Raw genomic sequence first — 22,541 nt, forward strand, 5'->3', positions numbered from 1 at the left:
TCTGGGTGAACAGATGTAGTTGCCTCAGTGCCTGAAAGGGGCTGGTTGACTGTTGACCCAATAAGCTGGGACATGAAAAACATGAGTAGTAGAAACTGTGTTCCCCTCTGTATCACTGGAGACCTCATGTGGAGCACGTCCCCTGGGAGAGGGCGCTACCAGGGACAGTAGCCACTGCCAAGCTGTTCTTCTCAAGGGTTTCTAGGGGGAGGAAGTGTGAGAAACGCCCCAGCGCCATTACCTGCAAGCGGCCGACTATCCCCGACACCTGCACTTTACTCATCGCAGCACCAAAGTCCTCCAGTGTGGCCAGGGCAAGGTCCAGGTGGCCCTTGGCTGAGAATGCCAGGATGGTCACAACTTGCTGGAACCCAAGAAGCGCATTGGTGAGTGAGCAGGACCATCTGGCTGACAGACCCGAGAGTCCTCCCCGTCTCCCCTGATACTAGAACTGCCCGTCCGACCCGGAGCAAGCCAGGGGGCTGTCCGAGGGAAAGGACAAGGTACGGCCATGAAGCAAACGAGCCCCAGACACGGAGCAAGAGAGAAGTGAGGACACGGGAGGACCTGGCCATGTCTGGAGACAACAGGGTCCTCACCTCTCTCTCAGAAGCGTTCATGTAATCTGTGCCCTTCAGAGATTTCTGGAGCTGGGATTTCACATGGGCAACATCCTGGCAAGAAGCCAATGTGGTACCGAGTGCCTTATATAGGAAACTCTGAAAGAAGGAGACCAACATCACCAAAGAGCTGGGAACACAGCAGCCTGCTGGTCAGCACAAGGACAGCCCAGAAACACACCCGTCCCTAGGAAGGGCCAAGAGAGTCCAGCTCCAGCACCCACGCACCAAATAACTGGCCCCACTCTCTGCAGGGAAATGGCAGCTGAAGGCAGAGAAAGAGCCCCTGTAAGCAGCTCCCTCTGGGTCAGTGAAGAGAGCAGACAACCAAAGACAATGCCTTTGGTCAAGAAAATAGAACGGAGAAGCACAAACTCTGGAGAGAAACTCTCTGCAGCCTCCTGCCACAGCACCACAAAACAGCTGCAGAAACCCAGCCATCGCCAAGAGCACGCACCTTCTCCGGGGAGGAGCAGGCATAACTGGCTGTCTGGTGCTGCAGCTCCAGGCTCAGCTGAATGCTCCAGGCATCATCACCAATGGTCTTCAGTGTCATGTTCAGGAACTGCGGGCACAAGTGAAGGGAAGCAAAGAGTTGGGTGCACGGGCTGAGTCTCTGTCGCCCTCCTCCTGTGCCCTTCTAGCACCCAAGTCTCACAGGGAGAGGACTCCTTTGGGGAACTCTACAGGTGGGCACCCTAGGATCTTCCTGCTTCTTGCTCCCCACTCCTCATCTCTGCCCAATGCATCCTTCACAACCTTTGACACCAGTGGACAGAAATTTGGAGGCGATTGTGCCAAGAAACCTGTCCACTGGGGAGAGATTGTGTAGAGGGGGGAGGATGGATCAAGTCAGGAAGACGCCGTGGGCTCTACAACGGGCACCTCCAACTGCCAGGGACTTCAGTGCTATGTTGTGTTTGTTGTGATAGGACCTGGGAATTGCAGAAACCCCCTACCAAGGCCTCATCTCCTTCCATTTCTTGAGCTCAAAGACTGTACGGAAAGGCTGGAGGATCCCAAATGGACAACTCTGGATGTCAATCCAAACTCAAGGAGACTGGCAAACCTTCCAAGTTGGACTCTTGCAGGGTTATTGGCTTTCATCACCTCATTTCCCTGAAGCATGAGGGAACCCTCCCTTCCCAGACAGCCCTACCCAGTTCGGCTGGCTGCAACACCAGCTCTGAGAGCCACCCTGTACCTTCAGCAGCAGGTGCTCCCACTGCACATTGTCCTGGGAGGTCTCAGGATTTCCTGGAAGTGGGGGGCAAACAAGAAAAATGTCACTGTCGTAGGCACTGAAGAAGAGTCCTACTTGCCACCCTGGGCATCAAGTCTTTGGAAGCTCCTGCATCCACACCCGGTCACCTCCCCGGATCCCGAGATCACAGGCCTTGCGCTCTAGTGCATACCATGCTGGCATGTCTGGAAGTTGTGCACAACCAGTCCCTGCAGAACTGGCCATAAGGGGAATAGAGGGTGCTCAGCACCTCACGATTGTGCTTGGCACAGCACAGTACAGGACTGGGCTTCATAGAAGGGCAAAGTGCAGAGAGGTTTCCTCTGGCAACAGAAGCCTCCCACGTGTGCAGGGAACTGCAGGAGAGCGGTTGCTCTGGTGGAGCCCTTCACGGGCAAACCCTTCCCTGGGTCCCATCAACCTCAATGCTGTCAAGCCCCTGGATTCGCCCCGTGAACACGAGTAGAAGCTCTCAAGCATGGGATGCTGCAGAAGGGGAATGGTACCACGGGGGGCTCCAGGAGGCTGCAACCTCCCCTCTCCCTTTCCAATCTGCAGAGATCACTGTGCTCCTTCCTTGCTTTTTACCTTCAATGGTCGAGAGCAGGATGGGAACCTCGATCCTCCACTGCTCTCCAACAGCAGGGTGGATCGTGCGGTGCAGAGCCCACAGTCCCCGCAGGGCAGAATGTGCGCGGCTGCTGTCACCCAGGGCCGAGGCAACCACCTGACAGCGAGAGAGAAACAGGGGCTCAGCTCTGGAGCAGGGCTCCATGGCTTTCTTTAGGAGGGAAACTGCCCTCCACCATACATGGCCAGAGCATTCAGCAATCGGACATAGGCTGAGGTGCTGTGCTCGGCTGATCCTGCACGCCCCTCTGCAGGCTGTGAGGCAGGGGCAGAGCCTGGCTCTGCTCTGCGAGGAGAAGGGAGCTCTGCCAGCACAGGGCAGCTCCGAGTGTGGGAAGAGACAGAGCGTGCTGCTGCAACTAAGGCTGCAGGCACGTGTCCCCACACCACTGACCCTCCCCACACCTCTGGCAGGTACCTTTCCAGGGCTACTCACCAGGAGTCGCGCCAGCAGCCCCTGGCCCTTAGGAAGTTTGGCTGGAAAGAGAAAGAGAGCACGGCCATGTGGGACTACTTTGGAACAGGGCTCATGCTGCTATAAGCCTGTCCATTCCCAATGCGCCCACCCGTGGACCCTTGAGGAGCTGGGCACAAGTGGCACTTTCGTGGCACCTTCCGTGTCGGGATCTCAAGGACCTTTACCAAGGAGGCTTCCCTCCCAGCCCCTCTGTGAGGCAGGCACTGTTCAGTCATCACTGGATGAGTGGGGAAGCTGAGGCAAAAAGGCCTTGGGCTTCGCCTGTGGCACAGCATAAATCTGGGACAGCTCTGGGTTGCAGGAGCCCACATTGCCTGGCTCCTCCTCCCAGGTTGTATTGACCCAACTGTCCCTCCTGCCTTTGGGCATCCTCATAGTGCATGGAAGAGGCCGGAGATTTTCTACAAGGCAGGCGGAGTGGGTTGATCCCACAGGGATCTGGATTACAAACCTCCTTTGCTGGGGTCCACGCAAGCCGCTTCTTCTCCCTCCCACTGCGGTTGCTTGGCCAGGTCCCCGAGGCATCGGCACACGGGGGTCAGAGTGCAGCTGTACTGAGCTGGCACTATGTACTCTAGCAGCTGGGGCCATAAGACCTGGAGAGAAGAGCCAGACAGTTTGGACTCAGCTACTTGTACCCCTGCACCCAGCTCTCTTCATCCAGTGCTCAAGGACAGTCTCCTCTTCTTCACCAATGACCCACCTACTTAAGGGTCCTTCCCCCACCCGTGACCTCATGTCTGTCTCTCAGGAATAGCTGATCTCTGAAACCCTGCTCTAACCCTGGCCAAACAGGTCTCAATTTCAGAGGAGACTGAGCAGAGCAAGAAGAGGGAATGGAGGCCATCTCAGCACAGGGATCCCTTCCAGCTGGGGTGTTGTATGTCATTCCTTAAATGGCAGCAGCTTGCTCCATAACTCACGGCCAGCACTGGCCATGAACTATCTCCATTACCCTGCCAATGCAGAGAATTGCCCAGTGGAGATGTACAGGGGATGAAGAGAAATGCATTGATAATGCAAGGGCAGAACTAACTGGTCACCTACCTGGCTCATGCCACTGGTTGAGACATCCAGATTTTCCAGGATCTCCACACAGGTGGCTCGGATGCTCTGTTCCTCCTCAGCATCCTGACTGGAGCGGTTTTTGGGTTTCTGCACAAGAGACCAAGAGAAAGATCATGAGCTAGTCAAGAGGCACTGACTGGACACTCAGTCTCCATCTCCTTCGCAGCCAGCTTGAATGCTGCACAGTTCCCAGTGATTTTAAGTTCTGCTCAAAGCACAACTCCCTGGACCTGACATAATATAAGAAAAACCAAGCTGATGGGGCAGGTTCCCAGTTCAGAAACACCTCCAACACTGTGAAACAACTCGCTTAACACAAAGTGCTTCTGGGCTCTGGGAGTGCATTATGTCTTGAAACCAGCCAAGTATTCACCTCCCTCGTCCTTCCAAGAGAACCCTTCAGATTCAGCCCAGCGGACACAAATGTGCAGGCATCACACACCCGCTCTGCTCCGTCTGCTCCGGGGGCCAGCCAGCTCAATCCTCTGCCTCTCGTCAATGTGATTCTATCAAGGGGCCAAGCTACGTCCTGGGCACCAGGACACATCTTTGGGAGTCTATTTCTACCAGAGAGCATTGGTGTTCTCAAGGAAGTTTCCCTGACACACTGTGCGGTCAGGGTTTTCACTCCTCAGTGCCTGACGGGGCAAATCTCAGCCTCATCAGAAGATGCACATAGTCCAGATCAGAGTCTGGTCTTGCCGACACCCTGGGGACAATGCAGAGTAGCTGCACTAACATCCCGAGAGCTCCCTTAGGTCTGCTGCACCAGTGGAAATGGTCTGACCCTGGGTCTAATGACTCAGCCTGGCAGCCCTAGGGCACCCCACGCTCCTGCTCAAGCCAATGGCAGGCTTCAGCCTGCTACAACAGCAGCACCAAGTCTCCAGCCTCGATTTCTCTTACCATTTGGCTGCTAGACAAGCTGAATTGCTTGAAAATATAGGCCACTAAGTCCCAGGCCCAGTCATCCAGGCCCTGCACACTGAGCAGTGTCCTGATGAAATGGAGGATGGCCTTCTTCACCTGGAGGGGAGGAGAGGACAGACTGGAGTCAGGACTGCCCTTATGCCCTAATGGTGGCAGGGACCGGCCATGGCACAAACCCTCCCTCAAACCTTGGAAAGGATGAGAGGGAGGGAGAAGGGTCCCCAGGCCTCCAATGTTATGTCTAGGGTTTATAAAGGGGCAAGAGAACAGTGTGTCCTTGCTACTCAATAGTCCCATATTGGCATCTGAGGGAAAGCAGATCCCCTCCCCGCTGGCAAACTGATAACACTTCCCCAGATCCTGACTCTCCCCAGCTCTGGAAGCAGAGGGGCAGACTCTCTGCACTGCCTTCCCTGAAGACGCTGATAGGGAAGAAAGGTTTTCTCTACAAGACAGCCAAGAATCTCGGGTGGGAATTTTGTGTCAGGTCCATGTGCCATCCCCAGCACAGCCACTACTCACAAAGCACCTCACCTCAGTGCTCTGATCACCAAGCGTGCACCTCATGGCCTGGACTACTGCACATTTTTTCTGGCTCATCTCCGGCACTGGAAGAAGAAGGAGGAGGGCACAATATTGCTGTGTTCTGGGAGCAGTCCACAGCAAGATACACCCAGATTGCAAGTGACCTGCTTGTGGCGACCTGCACACCCTCCTGTCTCTACTTTGGAACCTGGGAAAGTCTCTTGGGCCATAACAAAGGTCTCGTTAAACCTCTCGACTTGAGTGCTGCCAGGAAAGGTGTCTGAGCAGGATTTCACCCCAGCATTCCTGTGTCATCCAGCAGGACGCAGGGTGCTACTGGCCCTCTGGGACCGAGCAGCAGAGGACGGAGGTGTGGCTCTAGCTCTACACAGCCAGGGCTCTTGAGCGCAGCTAGAGCAGGACAGGAAATTCAGCCTGGACAGTCCTAACTCAGTTCCTGAAGGGTCAGCACGTTTGCTCTGGTCATACTTACAGTCAGCAGCAATGATGACACTGAAGATTGAGAGGGATGCCACACGGCTTGCCTCCTTGTCGGTCTTGAGCCGGGAGCCCACAAGGGAAATAAATTGGTCTGGGGACAGACAGGCTGCAGGGGAGAAGAGCAAACCTCAGGACCTCAGCACTCCTCGTTCTCATTCCCCCTCCAGGGTTTGGCACAGCGCAGGGAGGTTTGAAGGAAGCCCCCGTGTCACTTGGAGCCCCCTCTCCTCACCGAGCAGGCGGAGACAGTGGAACACCGCGACCTGGTTCTCTGATCCCGGCAGCTGTGCGATGTCACACACCTGTGGGGAGAAGGGAAAGGGTCTCCACCGTCCCAGCTGGGTGCAGACCAAAGTGTGGAATGGATCCTGAACTCCCGCTGTCTAGCGTCTTTTGGAGCCCCAGGGGACATCACTTCAGTCACAGCAAGAGCCAAGAACTCTAAGGTCCAGACCATAAGCAAGAGGGGACCCTGATTTCCAAGTCCCTTTAGCAACACGGCTGCTCTTGGCTGGACTCACACCACAGGCTTGATTGTGCTGGTCCTGACTCGCTAGGACAAAGGGATTTGCATGGAGCCTCCCATCAGCTGAGCTCGACTGAGGGAGACAAGGAGGCCACCACCTGCTTTCTTCTTCTTGCCAAGCAGAGCGGTCACCAGCAGAGTGGGGCTTGGCATCGCCATCAGCTGGGTCTGTCTGGCTAAGGGGACTGGGACCTGCTGGGCCTTGGGATGAGTGGTACAGGATCGACCTCCCCTTACCTGGGTGTGCAGGGCAAAGCAGATACTCTTGAGTTTCCCACTGGGGAGAGGGACCTCAAAATCATAGGCCACCTCCAAGATCTGGCTCAGACTCTGCAACAGACGGTGAAAGTCAAAGGGAGGGTTAGAGAGAAGAACCATGGAGTGAGCAAGAGCAGAAAATTAGTGAGTGAGAAAAAAGACCTCACTGCCCCGTGCTTAGTGCTTTCCTGCTTTGGGGCTGGTCATTTATATGTCTGCAACTCTGACCACTCCACACTGTGCTGTCTGAGCCCCTGCCCAGTACCCTGAATACACCCCACCTGGATTCCCACTCTCCAGAGATTCAGATTCCTTGCAAAGGATGCCAGGAGGAGAGTGGGTCCCACAGCCCACAGGTATCGTAGGCCCCAAAAATGACTGCAGAGTCAGGACCAGCCAGCATCTGCCCACACAGCCCCGGGGACACAGGACAAGGGCGCACAGAGCTGAAGTGGGATTCTCTCCTCGGGTAAACCTGTGCTGCCTCAGGGGGCTGCCCAGGTGCAAAGCAAGACAGAGTGCAGCCCGTCTCACCCAGGAGAGACACGCTCCACAGGCATAACCACCGTATAACATGCTCCACTTCGATAACCCATAGCAGGGAGCCCCAAATCTCCATGTTTGAAACTGCCCGGCCCTGACCATAATCCCTGCACTCCACAAGAGACAACCTCCAATCCTCCCTACCCCAGGGAACTTTGAGAGGCCAAGCCCAGAGGGAGCAAAGCAAAACTCAGTTGGAAGGAGTGGCCGGGGAGTTCATTTCTTTTCTCTCCTTATCAGACTTCCTAGAAAATGAAAGCGGCGGTCTCAACACGGCCACGATCTACAGATCCCGCTGCTGTGAGTTTAGCCCCCAAGGGTAGGCAAGGCCAATCCATGAAGGGGTCTTGAACTGCACCAGGAAAGCCCCAAGAGAGCTACAGAGTTCCTAGGACAAGTTTTACACGCACACACGTGTACCAGTGCGCACACCCACGCATACACACAAGCGCCAATGCTGGTTCCCAGGTCGCGTCTCACCATGGTGACATGAATGTTGTCGACCCCTCCCTCGTATTGCTGCAGGAGACAGGGGAGCCTCTCAAAAACAGTATTGCGATGCCTCTCATTGTGGAGAAGGAGGCCCATGGCGGGTCCCAGTGCCTTGACCGCAGCCTGCTGCAGCTGCAGAGAGGAAAGGCAGGACTGAGTCCCTCCAACAGACTTGCTGGGAGGTTGCTCTGGGTCAGGAAGAGGCACAGCTCTTCGTCTTCTCAGGTCAGCAGCGTCCTTGCTCCATCATTAGACTAGCCTTGTCTGCATGGTTCCCACCTATGGCAGCTGGGAGGGGCTGTGGGATATGGCCCTGGGGCTGGCTCCCCGCTGGGCTGATGTGCCCAGATTCATGGGCAGAGAGCAAACTCCTTGCTGCTGTCCCCCTGGGCACCGCAGGAGTCATGCTCAGAAGGAGCTGCCAGTGCTCACAGGCACCCATCAGTGCGCACAACTGTACACTGCCTGTGGCAGAGCAGATTCTCAGGCACGTGATATGAGCCCCGGAGACTGGGTCTTCCCTGCCAGGACTGCACAGACAGGCAGAAATAGTGAAACACGACAGCTGTGCTGTGGAGCTAGAAAGACAGCAGCCCTCACCTCCAGGTCCTCGCTGCTCAGCCAGCTGCTGCTCAAGAGATTAAAGAAAGGGAGCACATGCAAACCGTAGTTGGCTGCCCGACAGCTGGGGAACGGGCTCTCGTCCCTGATGTGGAATTTCAGGTTGGCAGCCCGGGCAAGGCCTTCCACAACTGCAGAGGGGGAGAAAGGACAAGACGTTTGCACAGGAACATCAGAGTGATGTGCTGCAGGACAGGCAGGCCTGGTGGTCATGACAGTGTCCCAGCAGCCCCTGCACTGCTCGGGGCAGATGGAGAATTTGGGACAGGTGGAGCATGCACCAGGGGTACAACTAGGATTCAATCTGCTCCATCTGCCCAGGGCCTAGAGGCAGCTCCAGCCTCGGTGACGGCTCCTGGGAAATACTCTGCAAGAGACACGAAGGGCCCAATCCTGCTTACTGTTCAGAGCCTCCAGCCAGCCCAGGGAGGGACGGTTCTCCACTCGTGGTTGGATCAGGCCCAGGAAGTGCAGTGGAGGCCCCGCTTACCAGTGTGGGACACTCTAGGGGGGCCCAGGCTCTGTGTTAGGCCCTGGGTGCCCAGTGGGGGCATCTGCAGGAGGGGCTGGCACTCACCTCCACACAGCGCCCGCTTCATCTGCTCAGTCTCCACCAGCCTCAGCACAAAACGCAATTTGCTGAGCGTCAGCACAAAGAAGCGCTCAGAGCTCAGTGCTGCAGGAGGAGGATACATTGTGCAGTTCGAGACATTCCTGTCCACCTTCATCCCTCGCTCTCAGCACAAAGGGGCTTTCCAGATGTCAGAGGAACCCTACAGTGACCGCCCCTATGGAGGGCAATCCTCTGTCTGCTGTCCCTCCCATGCCCAAATGCAGGGCAGGAGGAGGGAGTGGAGCGTCCTGCCCACCTGATCTCCACTCCTTCCTGTCCTGAAGGCCTTTCCAGCTGGTACAGAAGTTAGTGCTGGCACCTAAGAGCCAGGAGCCAGACTCTTCAGGCCCAAAATCCAGCTCACTTTTGATGGCCCCATTGGACACAATGGTATTTATCCCCTCCCTCCACAATCCCTGATCAGAGCCCGGAAGCGAGGGAGGCAATGCCGTACCATAGGTCGAGGCCACGTCGCCCAGCGTAATCACAAAGTAAATTGGAGGGAGCTCCATGATGTCCACGTGACGCTGCAGCTCGTACATCACCCAGTTGTAAAAGGTGCCGGCAAGTGCCACGAGAGTTTTTCCTGCAGCCAACTGCAGTTCATCATTTTCTTGCTAGAAGAAAGAAAGAAAACTGGAGCACATGCCCGATGCACAGCTTATACAGAGCTAAGTCAGGCTAGGGATAACTCTGAAAGGGAGGGAGAAAGATGCACTAGCCTCAGCTCCTCCAGTGGCCCAGTGTCATTTCCTCCTTGGCTCGAAGCAAACTGTCTCCCCCACCACCTGCCAGCCACACACTGTAATAGCTGCTCCTTAATTCACTAAGTCCCCCTAATAATCCCTTGCATGAGATGCCTCACTCATGAATGCCAACTGAAACATTTGGCTGACCAATATTTCGGCTCTGGTTGGCTGGCCAACTGCAGAATTCACCGGGGCTGTAAGACACAGCTTCTGCATGGACAGGAAACTTCTTGGACAATGCTGTCCCCAGCAAAGCACCTATGCACTCTGGTCTTTCTCAGCAGAGGAGCTGCCCCATGTTTCAGAGGAGCTCAGCACTGGGCTGGATTGTGTCCGTGCTCTCCAGAAACATCTGGAGGAGATCTGTCTTGAGCAAGCCTGCAGCCCCTAACCAGGCTCCATGCAGGAGATACACCGTAGGCTCAAGCTACATTGGACCAAACACACTATGCATAGACTACGGCCTTGTGAGGAGAAACCGGGCAGAGCTCGCTCACTCACCTGGGTCTCCCTCATGTCTTTGGAGGCCAAGTGGATGATCCTCCTGACAAGGCTCCTATCCAGGCTCTTTATGTCCCCCTGCAAGACTTCCTGCAGGCTGGAGTAAATGCTTACTCTTGTCTCCTGGGAACACACCAAAAAAGAGAACAATGGGCTTCCTTTGGGACCAGTGCCGGATCATCCAGGACTACGATGCTGGACACCAGCTACCCAGGCATTGTTCTATAGCCACGCTAAGGGGGACCTTGCTCCTGGACAGGGACACAACCCTGGGTGTCTTGGGTTTGTCCTCTCAAGCAGATGTTTACAGCTGGCACTAACAAGGGAGGAGTGTCAGGCACTGTGAGGGCACAATGTAACAGACTGGTGGGAGACACAGAAATATGATCAGAAAAGCAGTCAGATGCATCACAGGCGCTGTCACCCCAGTGCACTGGGGAGGTGGCAGTGACGTACATATCTTTCAGAGAAGGGGACACCTGGGGAGTACCAAGGAGCTCCTGGGTGATCCTGAGCAGCAAATTTAGCAGGAGTTTGCTGGGCAAGATGCTGCCAAAAACCACTGTGTGATTAGTTCTGTTACTGAATGAAGCAAGGAGTTGAAATATTTGTGAACCAGGTTCCCCTAACCCAGCTAAGTCCTACTTGTATGACAGCAAATCAGGCAGGGAAAGTGTGTTGCCCAGGGTCTCCAGACAGAGGCTCGGCACCCTTGCCTGTATTCCCAGTTCTTTTCCTGACTTGCTGGGGGACAGTGGGCAAGTCACTTCACTTCCTGGGCTGAGGCTTTCCAGTCTCACAAGGCTGCTGGGAAACTATATTTCATATCTCAGTGCTGTGACATATTGAGAGGAAGACACTAAAGACACTCACAGCATTATCCATAGGGTGAGGGCTTGTTTGAATGTGGCTTATACCATATCTATCATCCACTGGGATGGGGGACATGATGCCCATGTGAGCATGCGCTGATGTCATAGTGACATCACAATATACCAAGGGCATGCTGTATTGTCACCTTTAATAGGAGAGGAGGAACGGAAAAGACACAGCAGATGAGCAAGGACCAGTTTTAGTTGGGGTCCCACCCTGCACAGCCTTGGAAGGAAATGCTTAGAGCAGCCACGTGATGCAGAGCCATCGCCCTACCTCTTCCTGTTGGAGTCTCTCCAGCAGAAGGCTCACGGTAATGTCAAGGTCCACGTCTGCCTGGCCAAAGCCTGGGCCAAGATTGCCCTGAGCTTGGTCTACTAGGCATCTCCCTGCAGAGGCATCAGTGGTGGAAAAACCTGAAATGGAGGAAAAGGATTCTGTTGATTTCCATTGGTCTCATTCATCACCACCCACTAGCAGCTCTGCCGGAGCCAAAGCCTGTGGCCCGGCTACAAAGGAAAGGTTTCCTAGCACAGCAACAAGGGGAGAGCTCTCCAGGCCACCCTTCTGGGCTGAGGCAGCTGGTACTGCTAAAGAGGCACTTTCCTTTGTGCAATTTAGTTCTGCCAAAAAGCCCTTCTTTGTCAATAGGATGGAGATGATGCTTTGGTGTCGGCCAGCATCAGAAGCTAAAAATCTAAAAGCATCCGTCCCGTGCACAATGGCCACGTCTGTACCAGCCAAAGAGGCAAGAGTGGACCTGGTCAGGGAGAAGACGATGCATCTTCCCCTTTCTCCTGCTCTGTTATGCTAGAAGATTGGCTTGCAAAATGGCCCAGCCAGTTGGCAGGGGAGATTACTGTGACACTTGTTTTCAGGAAAATAAGGGAAGTCGTGCAGACAATAACAATTCTTTTCTCCTGGACAATTAGTTGGAGAATTGGGATCACACCTCCAAAATGATGGTTTAGGGATAACGTTTTGGAAAGCAAGTTGCCTATATGCATACCAGGGATAGGGAGGGGCTGTTTAAATTAGAGTGGCTCCCTAACAGACACTCGAATTACAATGGCTTACTGTTACATTAAGCACCTCATTTTTTAACATGGGCATTGGAGCACTTTAACTGAAGCTTACTCAATGAGCTTTAGTTAAAGCACCCCCACAGCCATTTTAAAATGTGGCGGGAGGTGGGGGGGGCACTTAATACATATGACAGTGAGGCAAGGCTGGAGCGTTTTAATTAGAAAGGGGAGCAGACTCGATTAATGGAGCCTGCTCCAACGGGTTCGAATTAGAGCGCAAACCAGCACGTCTATAGGCTGCCCTAGTGCTTCAGCTTAGGTAATGTATACAGAGACACCTCACACCACCCACCTGGCTGCAAGGGGGACAGAGTCAGAAATACCTGGGGATGGAAGGAGGCCTTTCCCAGAGCATCTAACACAGTCTCCGAGGATTGGAGGCATGTCAGTGTTCAGAGGCTGAAGGCTTGATCCTGACCTGATATCGATCACCCAAGCTACAGTCCAGGCCACCAAGTAACAGTGGTTTGCACAACTGAAAATCTGGCTCTAGAAGGGCTGATTTGAGATAGTCCACCTCTTCCTTGTGCTTCCAAGAAGGGGTGTGGGACTAGAGATTAGGCATGGAGAACATCATGGGGCTCTTACCTCTGCCGGGTAGTTTCAGGTCCATGATTTCCATCGTTCAAAGTCGGCTTAAACAAGCTTTCCTTCTCTAACGCGCTGAGCAGCTCCTACCACAAAGGCGTCCGGAGTCACTCAAGGCTCCAGGTCCAGGACCCAGGAAAGAGGTGAGCCAACAGCCTTTGTGATGGGAGCACCACTATGACAACTACGTGACCATGCCCTACCTCATAGGTGGCTGCTGACCAGTGAGGGGCTGTGTATCATGGAAGCTTTCACAGGGCTGCTTAAGGCTCCAGATACAAGTGTCCCCAGAGGAGGGTAAATTGACTTACTTAGCAACAGCAAGGTCTGTGATCTTAGGTGCACTATGTCTCAGTTCCATATCAGGGACGTTATGCCAAAGTTTGCCGTGCTATTAAGGCTGGCGGTGCGGCATCTTACAGGGTGCCGAGCACAAACACCAGTCTTCTAAAATAATGCCTGCTAGTGGCAGGTCAGGCATACAGCATGTGCAGCCGTTTCCCTTGATTATTGCATGTTTCTGGCTTGAACGTCAGAAACAGACATCACCCTTTCCCTCCTGCTGCAGGTGCTCACCCGCTCTGGAAACCTGGCCATCCTCTTAACTCATGCCCTCTCTTCAGATGGAAAGAAGGAAGGAAGTCTGGTTTGGTGTCTGGGGCTAGGATTCCCCTCTTCAGGACCTGGATTAAAATTCTTGGTTCACTTCACACAGAGCTCTGGGGACAGGTGTCAGTCCTGCCTTGGGACTGGTGTGAAACAATACTCTGGCGTGTCGATCTCAATCAGAGCCTTGTTGTTGCTGTCTCTAGTCATAAAATACATGAGGTACAGTGCATGTTAGCTCCCACATCATCTGATCTGCCCTTTGGATCTCCCAGTCCTCGGAAGGAGGTGAGCATTAGAGGCCTCTATTAGTACCTGGCTGTCCTTCCCTCCTTGTGAAGCGGGGGTGAAAGGCAGCGCACGAAATCCCACTAAAGGCAATACATCCTACACATGTGCTACTGGCATTTCTCTCTTATTTAGCAGTGTCATTTGTCCTTATTTTCTTTGTTGGACTAGAATGGCAACAAGTTCCTTTGACCTGGAAATATAAGTAAAAGTGCAAGGTCTCACCATCAGCCACTTGGCCTACTGCCTGCCCCAGGACCGTATGTAGTTTAGTGAAGCTTTGACTTTGCTCAGAGGGATGGGCAGGATCCAGACCCACCCAGCATGGGAGCTGCAGCCACCGACAACAAATGGTGCCCGGGGACGAGAGACAGGAGATGGGGTACTTAGACTATCACTCAGACCAAGGCAGCAGCTTTCCCAGGTGTGTAGAGGTGCCCTCAGTTGGGCTGGCTGGGCAAATGCAAACATGCACTTCTCGATCAATCCATAGCAGCACTGAGCTGCTCTTCTCAGGGAAACAAACTTCACCTCATGTAAACCCATGTATTTTGATACAAACCAAAATAAAGCAGTCTTTCCTGCCCAAGTGCAGGGGGGCTGGACCCGATGATCTTATAAGGTGCCTTCCAGCCCCTAACATCCATGAATCTATGAAAAAATAACAAAAATAAACACAACCTGTATTTTTTACCTTGCTTTTTCCTCTGTTCTGACACAGGGTGACCATGAGTTTCTCCCGATCCCACAGAAAGCAAACGTGGCAAAATGTCTGTAAAAGAAACAAATTTCAACCCTTACTTTTGTCCCCAAGGAGGGGGAATAACTTCACAACCCCAGGAGAGCAACTGGTGGTGGATCAGCTTGGGTCCCAAACCACATGTGACTGAAACCTGCCACATGGCCAGCATGGGCTGGTTGTTTCAGACCTTGCTTTTTCTGATACACCAGTGTTTTTACAGAGAGATCATTAACACACAATCCATATCTCACCGTGACTTCCTATGGGATGGCAAGGCACCTGCAATGTTTGCTGCAAGGGAGATGTGTGAGATCATCACCGCTCATGCTCACGTTTGAGTTTGCCCTATTTGCCCAGCAGTAAAATCACAGTGACTTATGGCCACAGGGTTTCTGCAGCAGGATGGCGAATGGGTGTTAGCTACCTGCAGTGAAAGCACATCTTTTTTGCAATTGGAGCTGTAGCACCTGATAGGGCTGGCTTTAGTAGAAGCTACCTTGTCTGGGTAGTGGTGCACAAACTGGCACAGGCTGACAAATGCTTGCCCTTTCATTCCTCCCGTGATGCCACCACTTTCTTGACATATAATGCACCTGCTGACAGCCCTGGAATTTAAGCTTTTGGTAGATCTTTTCCTCCACGGTCCCATGCTGTCCCCATGTCCCAGCTTCAAAAGTCTCCCTTAGAATGGTGGCCGGAGGCAGTGTTCCTCCTGCTGAGTGTGTGGTCGGGAAAGTCTGCCTCGCTGTCACAGTCACTTGAAACGTCCTCGTCCCCTGTGAACTGTCAGGTCTGAAGGCCAATGTCCTGGGGAGGGAGCTCACTGGAGTCCTCAGAGACTCGTACTTTCAAGCAAGCTACGTGCTCAGGGAAGGGAAGCCTCTCCAGGTCAGGGTGAAGGTGGCCCCTTGCAGGGAGATGTGGGTCCTCAGAGGAAGGGTTCAAATGAAGACCCTCTGTCAGCACAGTCACCTGAAGGAAGGCCTCTTGTTGGCACCTGTCCAGCTCCACGTTACGTTGCTCGTATCCTTCCGCTGGATATCTAGAGTCTCCCAAGGAGGAGCTGTTTGAAAGGAGGTTGTCTCGCTGTCTTGGAAACCCAAGGTGTCCTCCTCAGTCTCCCTCCAGACAAAATGAGAGAACTCACACCCTTTAAGGTTGGGCACAGACCCTCTGTCCCGCTGGGAGAGTCCTGATTCAGATTCTTGCTGAGGGCTTGTTTCTCCTCTTCTGTGATACCAGCTCTTCCACAAAGAAGTCTTCCTCATTAGGTTTCTTCTCAAGAACCAATGGCAGAGGCCTTAGAGAAGAAAAAACCTAGTGGGGAATGAGATTTGCAGGTTAGAGGGATTTTTTTTCTTTGATGTTTCTTAAAGCCAAGGCAATAAGTATGCAACATGCCAGCATCACAGCCTTAGAGAACAACTCTGATCATGGACCGATCCGTAATGGAGCCCCAGCAGGATACAGTGGAGTTATGCTAATTTACATATAAGCAGAGTGCCCAGTGCAAGGAGACTCCTTTCTGAGCAAAGCTGCCCAGTTCCAGCAATGCAAATGGCAAGGAGTAGCTGGAGCATCCTATCTGACTGGCTCGCCCATTCTAAGTGCCAAGCATCTTTCTCTCCCTGCCCGCCTTTGCTATTAGAAAGACTTGCAGGGGCTTAGCAGCAGGATTGGACCCCCATCTTCCCCAATCTTTTCAGACCAAAGCTTGAGGTCTCTTCATGCTTGGTAGAAATCTGCAGTGAAGAATGCTTCAGTATTGGACTCTCAGACAGAACATGTGCAGAGACTTTTCACAGATGAGCCTATGAACTGCACTTCATCAGCCTCCCAGGTACAGACACTCACGGACTCAGTATAGACAGTGGAATTCTGACACACTACAACCTGCCGGACATCTGACTCCCCAGGTACTTCTCCACTTTTACCTGCGCCGCTACATTGCCCTTCCTCCCTCCCGCACCCCAGCCTGTCCCTCACCCCTTGACACCTTTGTTTCCATTTTCACTGACTGGCTTTCTTGCCTGAATTGCATACCAGCCTCTGGCTTCTTTACTACTCCTTCCATCCAGGAACAGCACGCTAAGTTATTTTATTACCTATTGTCATGTCAAGTGGTGGACTGAGCCGAGGCAAAAGGGGAGAAGGCGGCCTCATTTGGGCAAACTACCATGCTGTGTAGAGGCCCCAGCGAGGCTGTGCCTTAACACACAGAGACACGTCACAAGTTTTGCTTGTCAGCAGCCTGAGGTGCAATTTCCCAGAAACCCCTGGACCTATCTCCTTGAAAGCTAGCAGGTTCCATGGCCTCAATCAGGGCTACCATGCCTGCAGTTTTCACCCTGCTGTGCCTTACATACACATTACACAAGTTTTGCATGTCAGCAGCTTGAGGTGCTGTTTACAGGCAGGAAATGACAGTTATAGGCAATTTCGTGCTTCCACATTACAGCTTCTGGACAAAACGTTGAAATAGCTTCACCAAAACAAAACAGAACGGTGCTTTCAAAACGAAATGAAACAAAACTCTAGCCGAAACACCGTTCTGTCAAAATGGAAGTCAAAATGAAATGGTGCTGTTACAGCCCTCTCAGAGAGGTCTGCTCTTGGTTTGACTGTATGAAGATATGGAGACTCCACCACTTGCTGCAGTATTTTGTTCCAGCAATTAATCACTAGAAGTGCACCAATACATCAGCCCCATATCAGATTGGCACCAATATAAGGAAAATTTAAAGAATAGGCAATCACCTTTTTTTGGTGAATGTGGCTGATAAATGCCCTTTGCATGTGCACAGTGGCAATGCTAGGAGTGCATCCCCAGTGCGTGGAAAGCAGCTAGGTTTGGCTGTTAAGTCTGTTGTGAGAGAAGAGAGGTCAGTGAGCAGATCGAGGCCCCAGGGTGAGGGAGTGGGGCTGTGGCTTGTCTGGGAGGCAGCCTCTCCACTGCATGCACTGCAGGTGGGCATGCGGGGTATGTGCCCCCAGATCTGTGCATGGGGCAAGTGTGGGCTGCTGCTGCAGGCTAGGGCCAGGCCCAGCACTGGGCTGTTCCCAGGAGGGGAGCCGGGCTGAGCTGCACTTGGGGTGAGCCAAGCTCTTCACAGTGGGGGCTGGGCTAAGTTGTACTTGGGTCAGGCAGTGGTGTTGCCAGAGGGGCTAGAGCCAGCCCATTGCCCTCCTCACAACACCACTGCCTGCCCCAAGCACAGCTTGTCCCAGCCCCCACTGGGAAGAGTTGAGCGCAGCCCCAGCCCCAGCAGCAGTCTACCCTCACCTCAGCTGGATCCAGCTGCTCTCCAAGCCTCATCTCGGCAGTGGGATCGGTATTGGCTGATATAGCTTGTTAAAAATTGGCCATTGGTATTGGCCTAAAAAAAAAAAATCTCCATTGGTGCACCCCTATTAATCACCATTAACAAAATATACCCAAGTTCTAGTTTTGAATTTTCTTGGCTTCTACTGCCAGCTGTTCTTGTGTCTTTCCCCAACTGAACTAGGAAATTACTTAGCATGTTGCATATATAAATATAAACTCTTAAATCTGTTTCAGTTTGCCATGGTTTAGATCAGGGTAGGCAACCCCCACCATGCATAGCATAGCTTGGCACACAAAGGCATTTTGTTCAGTATGCGTGCCTTGGGGAAGGGGCCGTGGCTGTGCTCCTACAAAGATTGGGCCCCCTCATAGCTTTGCTCCTGGCATGCCAACATCTTCCAGGTTGAAGTTGCGGGCATTTCTGGCACTCTGCCCAAAAACACTGCCAATCCCTTGTTCAGATAAATGACAAGGTACTGTATTTGTAAGCCTTTAAAATGAGAAATGACTGTGCCATGAACACTGAATGAGGTCATAAAACTGGACAGTACTTTCTGAAGCATATCGTCCAGTGTGTTGCTATTGCAGGTACCATGATCATACGATCCTCTGTAAAACACATTAAGCTACATCATAGAAGTTAAGTTAGGTTTGCTCTCACCTCTCCTAGTAGCAGGTTATTTTAAAACTGAACTACTCTTATGGTAAGGAATTTTCCAATTTCCAGCTTAAGCTGTATTCATAGCTGGTGTATACCAATTTGTTTTTGTTAAGAAACTATATAAAAGAACTACCCAGTCAGTAAGTGAAGTGATTAACTCTTCCCCTAATACATAGACTTAAAAAGCCATAATCCTGGAGACTTGGTACTACTATGTATTTTATAATGATTGAGACAAGAAAAAAAAACCATGGGGGTGGGTGGAGAAAGGCATCCGACATTTTTAATTGCACTAAAATCAGAAGGTAGCTCTGCTCAACCTCTTCTAATTTTCCATTCCAATTTTCAGTACATTGACAAAATCTTGGCATCCAATGCAGAGTAAACAAACAGGGCTGTACAAAGTCTGCTAAATGTTCACGGAGTAATTACAATGCATCTTTAAACATCTTCAATACTTTTTTTTCAAAAAAAGGTCAGCCTATTTTTACTGAGATTACCTCTCACCTTCACAAAATTATTTCATAAGAATTTCAGAAAACCTTGCCTCCGCATATACCTGCAGGATCCAAATGATCAAGGTAACTTAAGAGAAAAATATATATACATTCCTTTTTATTTTACTTTCTGCTGTCTGCAACATTGTGTACAGTTGACCAGTCAGTTTCCTGTTTGTGCGGGGGGGGGAGAAATAATAGAAAAGTTTCACTATGAGGGGAAAAAAAATTTTTAAACCAATTACCATATTTACTGAAATAAAAGCCAAGGTTCCCCAGTTCTTCAGCTTGGGGGGAAAAAACCTTTCATTTTATTTTTACAAACAAGAAAACCTCATTAAATGTAATGCCTGTCATTAAACTGCTGCCAGAAGCAACATACATTCAGTAATGAAACCGACTACAAGGTTGATTGAATGCAGCTCACACTGAGCACGTCTATAAAGCACATGGCCACTGATGGGAAGTGCGCATGTGGATGGCCCCTAAAAAAAAAAAAAAAAAAACAAAACAGGCAGGGAACTGGCACCAGGCCTGGAGGTAGAGGTACTGCAATAACAGGCCAGCACCAGGAAGCCCAGAGGCAGCCTTCCATTGGTGCCAAAAATTAATTCGTTGGAAAATGGTTAAGTTCAAACAACAAAAAGTTCAAAGCACAAGGAAATACAGAAAGACCCCAGTGTGGGGGCTACATAGTAAAGGATACAGGTAGGATGGAAATGCAACTAAGTCACATATGAAACATGCAGCCCACTAAGCCTGGGGTGGGATGGCAGGAGGGAGGAGGCACAATGCTTGCCAAAGCAAAAAATATACAGGAGCCTCCGCACCATAGTGCGCTGTAATAGGGAAATGCCTTGGGAAAACACATAGTTACAAATATTATGTGGGATACAGTTGTGGGTAGGGAAGAGTCCAGGATTAAGAGCCTCGGAGGTGATTTCGTGCAGCAAGGGGGGTGGTCAGGTATTCCCCTCTGTGTTGTTTCCAGCCTGCAGTCTGGTGGGGTTTACTTACCGGCACTGTCCCATGATGTGTTCTATATATGTTCCTCAACCAGCAGATGGTGTTGGACACCATGAGGTGCCACATCAGCTTGGCATAGTGGCAAGATATACAGCAGGCACACAGGACGATCTCTGTGCTGGGGTCCCATGCTCCAATCCCCTGATGATCTGTGCCTCAAGCATCACACCGTATCCCCAGCTCCTCAAAGTGTCTGCCAGCAGCTGGTACTTCTCTTGCTTCCATTTTCAGGCCTTACAAGTTTGCCACCAGTTCTATACTCTTCACAACGTGATTGCTCTTTGTCAGTCACAGAAATGTCTGGGTGCAGCTAGCTCATGCTGTCTGGGACAATGCTACATTTGATGTTAGCAAAAAGCAGAAATGCTGATTTATTAATTTTTTTTAAAGGAAAATATTTTATGCTCCAAGCCAAATCAATTCCAAACCTGTGAGTTAGTCAAGAACCAGAAGTGGCCCTGCTACCAGCAAACATCCTCCACTGCCACCTGGGGCTTCAGATGTTTCCAAAGCATTTGACAGGCAAACTACACGCAGGCCCAAGCCCCAAGGCTTGGGGTTCAGATACCCCTGAGTTTGGCTTGCCCTCAGCCATAGGGCTGCAGAAGGAAACTAGGGAGCAATCTCCTATTTCCATAAAGTGGGAGTAAAGCCAAGATCTTCCCACTGGAATTGAAAGTGGGAAGTTAACTATACATTCCCTCCACGGGTACTACTCTGTGCCAGAAAGGCGAGAACCCCCAGTGACTTGGAAAAACCACCTCAGTGATAGCAGTATTTCCCCTGCCAGGAGGCTAGGTTAATGCAGCCCATCTGAATAAGTTATAGTGCCCATTGTGCTCAGTCTCCCTTAGCACCAACTCTTTTTAAATTCACAATGAACCACTACATTAAGTGCATTTTAAGCTTAACTCTTCACTCCCACAGCTGAGCAGCACTTGTCATCTACACAGACTTTTGGTGATGTTTGCTAGACATCTAAGATTGGTGAAGAAACAGGAATAATTGGAAATGGGGAAACAAGATGCCTTCTTCCTCCATTTCCAATTATTCCTGTTTCTTCACCAATCTTAGATGTCTAGCAAACATCACCAAAAGTCTACGCAGACAAGAAGCTCTGTCACCCCCTCTTTCAGCCCAGGGCAGGAGATTGGTGGCTCTACCCTCTCCTTGGAGGTAGAGCCAAACCAGGTGGCCCCACACCTCATTTGCACCAAATTCTTGGGAGAATCCCAGGACTCTTGCAGGGACATCTAGTTCTAGTCCTAAGTGAGGATGCTAATTAGCACATGAATCCTTTGTGGGGGGAGAGGAGGCACATGTCTAGAGCACTCATGCGTGAGCGCACACACACACACACACAGAGCTGAGCTTTGGGGTCACAATAGCTTGACACACTCTTGACTCTACTGGGGCCCAGCCCAATGAACCAAATGATAAACTAAAGCTTTTTTGGCTTTGGACTAATATACATGGTACTAATTATGCATGATAAGTAGATATAAAACTGCTGCTCAAAAGCATGTTTATGGAGTACCTGTATTGAAACTTGCAGCAGTTTGCAAAAAAGTTTAAACACATCAACTTTGGACGAACCAAATTGTAGGTAGAGTAATTAGCCTATATTTTACAGATATAATTATTTCAACATCAGCATTTTTGGGCCCTTTGCATTTCAAATTTACCCCTCACTTCCAAGTACTTAGGGAGGGAACAAAGCCTTAGAAGGGTCTGACAGTAAGGGAGAAGAGTAAGGCAAAAGTTGGCCGGGGGGGGGAGCACAGAGAATTGGCCCAAGGGGAAGGGAGCCACCTGACTACCCCAGCCATTATTTTTCCTGCTGTAGCAGGAAGAGGACAAATTTGAAACAAACCTCCAATAATTAGATTCCCTACCTAAAAAATTATAACAAATGAATAAACTTTCCTTATATAGAATCTAATTTTTGGGGAGGGCATCCTATATTCAGGGCTGTTTTAGCTTTGAATAAATATAGTACCTTTTGTGGGGTAAAAGAGAAATGGGGGCTGGAAATCAGAAGGTAACTCACTTTCTCAACATAAATAAATTCAAGTTAGTGTTAAAGGATAGATAGAAACAGCAAAATTAGATTTTTGAAGTTCTTGATATCAAACATACTAATTTAATTTATTTAATTATACTAACCAATTAGCATGCCAAGCCTTTGTAGAGTTCCAGGAGTAGATGAGCAGTTCTACTGCAAGCCAGGACCAAGACACTGATCAAAGTGGCAAAACTAATTAAGGAAGCCATACAAAAAGACTCCAAAGAGATTGCTCAAGGAAGTCACTGACAAATCACTTAAAAATAAAATGCAAGTGTTTAAGTGATTCATGTAAAATTAACACGGTTACATGATTCTCTAATAGAGCAATAACATTCTAGAAAGATTCTCTTTCCATTTAAGACCATAAAATGTATAAAAATAAAATCCGATACCAGGTGAACAAGCTTATTTATTCTTAATCCACATCTGCCAATTTTAGTCTTTTAAAATTTCATGACAAAGCTAACAGCAAGGTCCAATTCAA

The 22,541-nt window shown here is 50.9% G+C and overlaps 1 protein-coding gene across 15 annotated transcripts; it reads right to left on the reverse strand.

Moving 5' to 3' along the window:
- Positions 1-109: 109 nt before the first annotated feature.
- Positions 110-15,816, reverse strand: LOC149851808 (maestro heat-like repeat-containing protein family member 2B). 15 transcript variants are annotated; one of them, XM_090030362.1, is made up of 23 exons: positions 15,453-15,816; positions 14,433-14,510; positions 13,766-13,931; positions 12,845-13,652; positions 11,448-11,587; positions 10,299-10,421; positions 9,503-9,665; positions 9,013-9,111; positions 8,415-8,566; positions 7,803-7,946; positions 6,759-6,851; positions 6,228-6,297; positions 5,988-6,101; positions 5,504-5,577; positions 4,946-5,065; positions 4,019-4,126; positions 3,423-3,567; positions 2,930-2,970; positions 2,452-2,590; positions 1,825-1,877; positions 1,078-1,185; positions 600-719; positions 110-364 (listed from the first exon to the last, which is right to left on the reverse strand). In XM_090030362.1, exons 4-23 carry the CDS (start codon positions 12,876-12,878, stop codon positions 125-127), a joined length of 2,280 nt encoding a protein of 759 aa, XP_089886488.1. In that variant the 5' UTR covers positions 12,879-13,652; positions 13,766-13,931; positions 14,433-14,510; positions 15,453-15,816; the 3' UTR covers positions 110-124. The 15 variants fall into 15 exon arrangements, with proteins under 15 accessions (XP_089886488.1, XP_089886487.1, XP_089886480.1 ...); XM_090030361.1 differs by lacking the exon at positions 15,453-15,816 and adding an exon at positions 15,074-15,208; XM_090030354.1 differs by lacking the exon at positions 15,453-15,816 and adding an exon at positions 14,732-15,208.
- Between the last annotated feature and the right edge of the window lie 6,725 nt (positions 15,817-22,541).

The sequence above is a fragment of the Crocodylus siamensis genome, unplaced genomic scaffold, assembly GCF_052110815.1.
Source record: "Crocodylus siamensis isolate JL-2025a unplaced genomic scaffold, ASM5211081v1 HiC_scaffold_169, whole genome shotgun sequence".
Taxonomy (NCBI): Eukaryota; Metazoa; Chordata; order Crocodylia; family Crocodylidae; genus Crocodylus; species Crocodylus siamensis.